This window comes from Sinocyclocheilus rhinocerous, unplaced genomic scaffold, assembly GCF_001515625.1.
Source record: "Sinocyclocheilus rhinocerous isolate Xijiao unplaced genomic scaffold, SAMN03320098_v1.1 scaffold3403, whole genome shotgun sequence".
Classification (NCBI taxonomy): Eukaryota; Metazoa; Chordata; class Actinopteri; order Cypriniformes; family Cyprinidae; genus Sinocyclocheilus; species Sinocyclocheilus rhinocerous.
The window spans coordinates 163,110-173,992 of NW_015647944.1; the positions used below are offsets into that span (position 1 = coordinate 163,110).

The following is a 10,883-nucleotide window of genomic DNA, read 5'->3' on the forward strand; positions in this document are numbered from 1 at the left end:
ACAATGGAAGCAATCAAAATCAACAAAAGAGCAATGATATGCAAATGGTTTATTTAATTATAAATAATAATAAAAAATATTTTATAAAAAATTTTATTAAAAAAAATATTTTTTATAAAAATTATAAATTGTATTTATTTAATTTTTAATGGTTTATTTTAAAATATTTATTTTAGTTATATAATAATTTTTTTACATTTAGTCATTTAGCAGACGCTTTTATCCAAAGCGACTTACAAATGAGGACAATAGAAGCAATCAAAACTAACAATATGTAATATTGTTATGAAATATGCATTTCAGAGCAACAATATGTAAGTGCAAATGACAAGTCTCGGTTAGCCTAATTAGCCTAAATAATTTGCTGCTTATTAATAGTTAGTAAGGTAGTTGTTAAGTTTAGGTATGCAGTAGGATTAAGGGATCTAAAATATGATCATGCAGAATAAGCCATTTATTTGTGCTTTATAAATACTAATAAACAGCCAATGTACTAGTAATATGCATGCTAATACGCAACTAGTTAATAGTGAGAATTGGTCCCTAAACTAAAGTGCTAGGCTACCATATATATCCCCCTTTAGGACCTAGATATATTTTTGTGAAATTCACTCAATTCAGAAAAGTTCAGAAATTAGGTTTAGCACAGCTGGAGAGTGAATTACATCAAGTGCACTCTGTAAAGGAACTTATTTTTTTTTATTTGCCTGAAGATCAAAAGTCTCTTGTGTCGTGCTCGGCTCCGCACCGGCCCAGTGTGATTACAGTAGTAAGTGATAGCCTGACATTACCAAACATAGCAAAGTGCCCTCTGCTCATCCAGGCTCTTGGTCTCTTGTTTATATCAGTCCTGCGTAAGGTAGAGGTCGTGTCTGCACTCTGTTTTTGTACTCTTTCTTATCTGGGGCTCAGCAGTGAGGACGGTCAGCCCAGGCTCCTGGACACAGCAGACCTGTTTAACAGGGGCGGTGTGGAGTGTGAGATGAATCAAAGCGCTGATGAAACAGTAGACAGATCGAACAGAGTGCTGCGTTTGATATTTAATATTCAAGGCATGGCCTGAGGGTGAATAATACCATTTTTGGTGGGTATTATTAAAAAAGCCATGATCTGTTTGAAGGAAGAGTGCAATGCAGCTAAAATACTAACAAATGACTTAGTACTGACATTCATAAAGCTTATATGTAGACCATATATGTGACCCTGTCTGTGAAATCCAGGCTAAAGTCTCAAAATCTAATTATGAGATAACAAGCATCAAAGTTTGATTTCAACCATTAATTTCACTATGATTTCAATCTTTGACATGGCCTTACTCAATATTAAAGATATAAAGGTTATATTTTCACAGAATGTTCTACATCTTTATGAAGGATGATTTTATGCAAAAAACTGTAAATCACAAAAAAAAGACTTTAGCTGTGTTTTCACAGGCAGGGTCACAAATAAATAAAATAAGTTTAAGAAGATTACTAAAACTGAAAAATGAATGAATGAAATGAAAAATGACAAAAGCATGTAACAAATTTACCAAAAAATAAATAAATAATAATAATTAAACTGAAAATATATATAAAAAATCTAAAAATTCTAAATATTAATAAAAACTGTAATATTATCAAATTAAAACTAACATAACAATGCTCAAGATATGACGACGCAGGTTTGAAACAACAAGAGGGTAAGTAAATTATGACAGAATTGTAATTTTTCAGAACTATCCCCAGATATGTGAAGGAAAAAACAATGCCACAAACTTTCTTATTCAAAGCGAAAACACACTGAGAGAAAATTACTTCATCACTGTAAACAATGAAGCATCCTGCGGCATTGTCTTGTGAGCATGGTATTAATTCACTGAGGTCTCTTTTCCCCACCGGTAGGTGTCTTTGAAACCATCACAGACACAAACTCACACACAAATATTGATGAGAGCCAGAGAACTGTTGAGTCTTTATTGTTTGAAAGCATATTGACCTCAGAGGCACAGAGCGGCCCACTCTCTCCTTTCCCGCCTCTCTAATCTCGCAAAGGCTGTCATTCTCTCACTTATTTGTTTATCTCACTCTTCCCCTCCATATTGCTTTATCTTTCTGTCATTGTGGTGTGTGTTATCTGCTGCATTCATGCAGAGAGCTTCTAAACAGATTAGCATGGAGGATTTTTAGCATCTCTCCCCCCCACATCGTCTGCTCCCCGCGTCTCCCTCCGCTCACAAGCTGATTAATGTAACTTTTGTGAGTCTGTGTGTGTTGTACAAGCCCGTTTTAGTGTTCCAGGTGTGTGTTTAGTACCTGTACTTGTACTTTGTGTGTGAGTGTGTGAGGGATTTTTTCTTCGGACAAGATGGAGCACATTACTCTCATCGATCTCCTACTGATGTGAGAGGAGATACTGAAATTGATGCACACTTCACACACACACACACACACACACACCATGAGAAGTTTTTTTATCATGGTGCACACATTCCAACTCTTTATAAAAAATAATAATAACAATAATAGTCATTAAATGGTGACTGTTATTTTATATATTTATATAACAAACTACAATTTTAAATGAAAGTTTATGTGGTATATATATATATTTATTAATATATATATTTATTATATAGTTATTTTATTAATAGTAACGACGTATGCTGTTGTGCTTGTTCACATAGGATTAGAAAAAGATTTGTATAATTTAATATTATATTGTTGTAATAAAGGTTATATTTTCACAGAATGTTCTACATCTTTATGAAGGATGAGTTTATGTAGAAAACAGTAAATCACAAAAAAAAAGACTTTAGCTGGGTTTTCACAGGCAGGGTCACATATATATATATAGCATACCTGAAGTGTTAGATAAAACCTATAAATCTGAATAATAATAATTAAGATGAATTATACTGTATATTTTGCTCTTAATATATTGTAAATATAAATAAATATAATAATATAGTTATTTATAGTACTCTTAATTAAAATTAAGACATTTTCATTTAAAAATTCGTTCTAAATTTTAATTTTAAAAAAATTATATATATATATATCTCATCTCATCAATATGTCATCTACTTTTAACGATCTATTGTTATGAGAAATTCTGGAACAAAGTTGGGACACTATGATACTTTGATATATCCCATGGTACTGAACTGATTATCATATTCATATACCATAGAATTATAGAACAGAATATAGTTACAACAAAGCAATGGTATTAGCATGCTATCATGTCTAAAACATGGTAATATCATGGTACTTTGATATGTACTGTACCATGGTACTGAACGATTACCATATTCACATACCATAGAATTATAGAACATAATATAGAATTACAACAAAACCACGGTATTACCATGCTATAATGTACAAAAAAACAGGGTAATACCATGGTACTAAATGATTACCATATTCATATACCATAGAATTATAGAACATAATATAGTGTTAGAGCAAAACCATGGTATTACCATGCTATCATGTCCAAACCATGGTAATACCATGGTACTTTAATATATACCATGGTACCTAATGATTACCATATTCATATACCACAGAATAATAAACAGCAAACCATGGTATTACCATGCCATCATGTCTAAACAATGGTAATACCGCAGTACTTTGATATATACCATGGTAATGAACGATATTCACATTCATATACCATAGAATTATAGAACAGAATATAGAATTACAACAAAACCATGGTATTACCATGCTATCATGTCACAGTACTTTTTCTTAGTGTTGTTTCTTAAATTTATAACAGAAATGTTTTCTGCTGACTATAAATCAGATTTTTTTTGTCTTTCATCTCTTAGGGAAGAAGAACTCTATTCTCCAGCACAAGGTCCAGCATGATTTGAATTCAGGGGTTTTGAACTACCAGGAAAGTGAGATCATCCAGCAGATCGTGCAGCACGATCGGGACATGGCTCTCTGCGCCAATCTGATGCAGAGTCCATCGCCGCCTGCTCCTCCGTCCCCTACTCCCGTCATCTGGGCTCCCCTGATCCAAGCGCCTCTACAAGCTGCTGCCGCCACCACATCGGTCGCTATTGCACTAACCCACCACCCCCATCTACCCGCCACTCTCTTCCGACCTCCGGTTTCCGTTCTCGGATCGAGAAACGAGCCACCCAGCCAGCGTAAGAGGTGTAAGAGGTTCGCACCAAAATTGGGAGGTTTCGGATCGGCTGGTGACTCTCCATCCGGTTCCCCATCAAACCCATCAAAGGGAGTCGATACGCCTCTTCTTGCATCCCTCCGGATGCAGCACTCATCAGGCGCCACCGGTTCCAGCCAGCAAGCCGGAATAAACAGTAAATCACAAAAAATGACTTTAGCTGGGTTTTCACAGGCAGGGTCACATATATATATATAGCATACCTGAAGTGTTAGATAAAACCTATAAATCTGAATAATAATAATTAAGATGAATTATACTGTATATTTTGCTCTTAATATATTGTAAATATAAATAAATATAATAATATAGTTATTTATAGTACTCTTAATTAAAATTAAGACATTTTCATTTAAAAATTCGTTCTAAATTTTAATTTTAAAAAAATTATATATATATATATCTCATCTCATCAATATGTCATCTACTTTTAACGATCTATTGTTATGAGAAATTCTGGAACAAAGTTGGGACACTATGATACTTTGATATATCCCATGGTACTGAACTGATTATCATATTCATATACCATAGAATTATAGAACAGAATATAGTTACAACAAAGCAATGGTATTAGCATGCTATCATGTCTAAAACATGGTAATATCATGGTACTTTGATATGTACTGTACCATGGTACTGAACGATTACCATATTCACATACCATAGAATTATAGAACATAATATAGAATTACAACAAAACCACGGTATTACCATGCTATAATGTACAAAAAAACAGGGTAATACCATGGTACTAAATGATTACCATATTCATATACCATAGAATTATAGAACATAATATAGTGTTAGAGCAAAACCATGGTATTACCATGCTATCATGTCCAAACCATGGTAATACCATGGTACTTTAATATATACCATGGTACCTAATGATTACCATATTCATATACCACAGAATAATAAACAGCAAACCATGGTATTACCATGCCATCATGTCTAAACAATGGTAATACCGCAGTACTTTGATATATACCATGGTAATGAACGATATTCATATTCATATACCATAGAATTATAGAACAGAATATAGAATTACAACAAAACCATGGTATTACCATGCTATCATGTCACAGTACTTTTTCTTAGTGTTGTTTCTTAAATTTATAACAGAAATGTTTTCTGCTGACTAAAAATCAGATTTTTTTTGTCTTTCATCTCTTAGGGAAGAAGAACTCTATTCTCCAGCACAAGGTCCAGCATGATTTGAATTCAGGGGTTTTGAACTACCAGGAAAGTGAGATCATCCAGCAGATCGTGCAGCACGATCGGGACATGGCTTTCTGCGCCAATCTGATGCAGAGTCCATCACCGCCTGCTCCTCCGTCCCCTACTCCCGTCATCTGGGCTCCCCTGATCCAAGCGCCTCTACAAGCTGCTGCCGCCACCACATCGGTCGCTATTGCACTAACCCACCACCCCCATCTACCCGCCACTCTCTTCCGACCTCCGGTTTCCGTTCTCGGATCGAGAAACGAGCCACCCAGCCAGCGTAAGAGGTTTCAGACGGACGCACCAAAATTGGGAGGTTTCGGATCGGCTGGTGACTCTCCATCCGGTTCCCCATCAAAGATTCGTCCGGGAGTCGATACGCCTCTTCTTGCATCCCTCCGGATGCAGCACTCATCAGGCGCCACCGGTTCCAGCCAGCAAGCCGGAATTTCATTGTTCACATTCGGAAGCTACTCTTCTTCACCGGCGCCGCCGACTTCTAGCACCGCACAGCTTCATTCGCAGCCAAGACAAAAGCAAGCCGTCGCCCCCAGCACTCCTCCGCAATCAGGACATCTCCAAAAAGGGGCGTCGGCAGCTGGTGGATTTCCAGCTGGGATCCTGGCTACAACCTCATCCAATACTAGCCCTCTTTCCACGGGCTTGTTCAGTCACGCCCCCAGTCAGTTGTTGCACGGCCAACCCCCACCAAAACCCTCTCAAACGGGCTCCCTGCAGCAGTTTGCTACCGGAGGGGGCAAGACTTCCACTGGGTTGAACCTCTTCCACACTCCCCCACCCGAATCGCCTTCGTCCAGCCGTTCCCAAGCACCCGAGAGTTCCACGTCATCTCAGATCCCGCCCGCTTTATCCGCTTACCTTCCTTTAGAAAGGTCAGCGCTGGCCTCGCTCGCTCAGTATGGCTCAGCGAACACCTCGCCGTGCTACACCCCTCTGGCCCCAAGTCCGACCATCCAGAGCCCTGTCACGGGGAGAACTTTCCACTACAGTGACCCTTCCAGCGCCGCCGGCTCTCACACCTCCCTGCTTCTCCCGCAGTCCTCATGTCCCGGCCAACTCCCGGGTCACCACTCTTCCGGCACAGACTCTCCGTTGGGCCGCTTTTATGAGGATTTGAACATACTGTCCAGCTCCCCCCCTGTAGAGGCAGCGGGTCAGTCTTCCCCTTGGGAGCCCGGTTACTGCCTCTCCCCGTATTCATCCCCGACGCTAACCCCCAAACCCTGTAGCTCGGTATCAGGGCACATGGTCGCCCCCATACAGACTTCTCCGGGCTCTCGAGGCCAGGCTCATTCTATAGGGACGTCACCTGCACTTTCTCTCTCCGACAGCCACCTGTCCGAACTAGAACCGCTCCGTTCGAAACTCCCTTCCAATTTGTGAAGCTAAATCACACCCTCCTAACTAACTCAGTAATAGCGATCTTCCTCTGTGTGACGTTTGACCTTTTCTTTCGTTATCTCTGTATCGGCACTGTGTTTTAATCATTTCAGATATCTAAATATTACTGTGATTTTAAGAAGATAAGAACTACCGAGTTAACTTAAGAGCTCTAGATTTCTTTCCTTTTGCTTTGTTATTCTCCTTTTTCACTCATGAATATATATATATATATATATATATATATATCCTAAAGGACAATTGTTTATTTTATACCTATGCCAGATTCATCTACAAGAGTTTGGTCATTAATATTGACATGGACAGAAAGACTCTTCTGCAGGAACCTATGCACTCACGCCTGCATATGAAAATATCCTTTTTAGTCGCCCTAATGAGGATCACATATTGCTGATCTTGAATCTAAAGGGTTGTGTTTAAGGGGTTGTACCTGTTTATTCATCCTACAAATGTTTTGGGACCTTCCGAGGTGGAGAGGAGGGCATAAGAAAACCAAAAACATGTTCAATCTACGTTCTCTTCAGCATATCTTTGTTTTCGTTTAGCCACACTGTAGTAATATCAGCGGGCATTGAGCATTGGGCGTCAGGGGAGAGGGTTCGAGAAACATCCCAACTAAATCACAATTCACTTGTGTCTTCCAGGATCATACTACAGTGTAGCCCTGCAGACTGTGTGTCTCTCTGTGTGTGTGTGTGTGTGTGTGTGTGTTACTCTGATGAAAGAGCTTGATGCAAGTGGCAATCAAGTTAGACTTACCAAGAATAGTGGAGAACTTCCATGCAACATTTCTTGTTTGTACATAAAATAAGCCAACATTATAACATTAGTCAAAAAGCTGCTCAAAGGTGATTTTGTTTGTTTTTCTATATCTTTAGCTGCTAATCGATTAGGTGGAATCGAGTGAAGGATGCTGAATGTACCATGTAAGTCCAAACTATGACGATCAAATCCGTTCAGGGATGGTGATTGAAGATCTCGGTAGACGGCCGTCAAACACACCTGAGTCCCTCACAGGTCACGACTCTCAGCCACAGCGTTCTGATTTAATAGGACGGACAGGCACATTTCGGGCGACCTTTGACCCTTGTCAGCTTGATAACAGGACAACATGATGACCAGCGTCAGACAGACAGTCCAGGATTGTAATGATGCACAAAACATGATTCAGTTTAAGCAAAAATAAAATAAAATAATTCTATATATATATATATATACTACTGTTCAAAAGTTTGGGATCAGTAAGATTGTTCATGTTAAAGGAACACTCCACTATTTTTGAAAATAGGCTCATTTTCCAACTCCCCTAGAGTTAAACAGTTGAGTTTTACTGTTTTCGAATCCATTCAGCCGATCTCCGGGTCTGGCGGTAGCACTTTTAGCTGTAGCTTAGCATAGATCATTGAATCTGATTAGACCGTTAGCATCTCGCTCAAAAATGACCAAAGAGTTTCGATATTTTTCCTATTTAAAACTTGACTCTTCTGTAGTTACATCGTGTACATTTACCGACGGAAAATGAAAAGTTGCGATTTTCTAGGCCGATATGTCTAGGAACTATACTCTCATTCCGGCGTAATAATCAAGGAACTTTGCTGCCGTACCATGGGTGCAGCAGGCGCAATAATATTACGCAGCGCCTATATATGTATATATATCACCTTTATATTATATTTTTAAAAATGTATATATATTTTTTTTTATTTTTTTTTTTATCATTTTTAGTTAGTCCTGCAGTTTGAGATATATTTTTGTCAACTGCATCTACAACTAGATTTTAACATTTTCTGGCAGAAAGGAGTGTTTTTGCCCATGTAAAACCCACTACTAACATAGTCGACTGTTGTGATTGGTTGCTAGTGGTAGCATGTTGCTATGTTGTTGCTAGGGTGTTATGGGTGGTTGCTAGGGTGTTCTGGGTGGTTGCTAGGCGGTTGCTAGGGTGTTCTGGGTGGTTGCTACTAGGGTGTTCTGGGTGGTTGCATAGTATAGGAATCATTCATATCTGGAGCACAAACGGCGTGGGCTCTTTCTGACAGAGAAATGGTTTTCCTCTGTAACATAAATGACATGCAAGTCACTGTTATTTCTGAAAGCCTATTTGAGATTTTTTTCCTCAGTGTGTGTCAGTGTGAAATCAGGGACAGCATTTATACACACCTGAGAGCGTCTGACCTGAGGAAAGTTCATTCGTTTTGTGAAAACTCCTCAACTTTTGAGACGCGAGCGAGACGGGGGAGAAAGGGAGATGGGAAGCACAAATGCAAGGAGACACTGATGTATTGAGGAGGTGATGTGTGCTGACTGGCAGCCAGGGGCCCGGCAGGTAGGCAGGACCCCCGCGGGCCACTCACCGTGATGAGAGGTTTGTTTGGGGAGCCTCCACCGCGTCTTGTGATTGTTTCTCAGGGCTCTCAGAAATTTCCAGAGGGGGTAAAGTATTGATTGTGGAGTATTTTTTTTTTTTAAGACAGTTACATAAATAAATAAAAAACACAAAGAAAACCAGAGGGAGTTGAACCTGTGTAGGCTGATGGGAAGAAGAAAGAGAAGGAATCAGGGCAAAAAGAGTGACTGATTAGAGAAGCATGGCACGAAATCCAGGACAGAGCCGTCAAACAAGATGCTGTCACTTCACTGAATCAGACCGTCCAGTTCAGATTCAGATTCTGAATCACTGACCTCACATTCAGATCAGAATCCCAGACTCATTTCAGCTATTTTGTTTTAAATGCAACTAAAATCTTTCTAGAAGATGCAAAGGCGTGCATTGAAATGACTCCTGTCTATGTACTTAACTGCTTGAAGCAACTGTTCACTTGGGTGTGATTCAGGAAACACGAACAGAACATTTCTGTGTAAATCAAACACTTCCATTCAAAACATTTTTTAATGTTATTGAAATAAGTCTCTTCTGCTCACCACGGCTGCATTTATTTGATCAAAAATACAGTAAAAATTGTATGCGTTCTTGCTAAACTTTTCATTCAAACAAAACATTCTTACATAATTAGCAGATTTAATTAAATTAGATGATTCATGTACAAATAGATTTATGTATCATTTATGTTCTGCTCCTATGAATAAGGCCTATAGAGTTATATCTGGGGTTAGAATTGCATAACCTCTCAGCCTATTCTAACAACTTTCCCGTGAATCTTTTTGTCCTAAAGGAAGATGGGAAACTCTTTTACTGAGTGCCACACATGTATGATTCCCTGCCGTTGCCGTTCAGAGATGTATTTACAGTCGCAGCAGGAAGTAGAATCTGGGCACGATCCACCTGGCATCATGCAACGCCTCGCTTGTTTGCCAGCTTTCATAACACAATTCTAATTCCAATTGGTAGCGTTCCCAATTCCGACGGCTAATCTTACGCCGACTCTGTTTGCTTTGTGCTGTGAACGAGCGCCCGCAGACGGTAATGAAATCAATGGTGGTGATTGAGGATTAGATTTCACACTTCCCGAGCTCAGTAAGATGCGTGGAGGGAAAGGACGTGGTGCTTTGACTGGCACACCATCTCTAATTCATGCCTACAAATGTGTCCTGAGAGCCGCGGCGATGGGACGTGTGTCAAACGGGCAGGATTCAAACTGACACGGGTCACAGGTGTCCTTAACCCAGACAGAACCAGAGAGCGGTACGTCACCCAATGTAATGCTCACTGTTAGCTGATAGAATCATACGTATCAGGTTTAGCTGTGCTGCTGCTGAGATCCCGTGCTCTGACCTTTGACATTATAAGGCACAAAAACAGACAGAAGAGCAGAAGCTGGTGCACACTGACAGTGATTAAAGGAATAGTTCACCCAAAAATGAAAATTTGCTGAAAATGTACTCACCCTCAGGCCATCCGAGATTAGGATGAGTTTGTTTCTTCGTCAGATTTGGAGAAATGTAGCATTGCATCACTGTCTCTGCAGTGAATGGGTGCCGTCAGAATGAGAGTCCAAACAGCTGATAAAAACATCACAATAATCCACAAGTAATCCACAGCACTACAGTCCATCAGTTAACATCTGGAGAAGACAAAAGCTGAAACA

At 39.4% G+C, this 10,883-nt stretch overlaps 1 protein-coding gene across 1 annotated transcript in view; it reads left to right on the forward strand.

Moving 5' to 3' along the window:
* The window catches only part of LOC107709387 (potassium/sodium hyperpolarization-activated cyclic nucleotide-gated channel 4-like), an 85,576-nt gene extending 78,750 nt beyond the window's left edge, over positions 1-6,826 (forward strand). Inside the window, exon 13 of the mRNA XM_016513839.1 lies at positions 5,369-6,826. Within this exon, the coding sequence (XP_016369325.1) occupies positions 5,369-6,819 (1,451 nt within the window). The 3' untranslated portion in view covers positions 6,820-6,826. The remainder of the gene's footprint in view (positions 1-5,368) is intronic.
* The last annotated feature ends 4,057 nt before the right edge of the window (positions 6,827-10,883 follow it).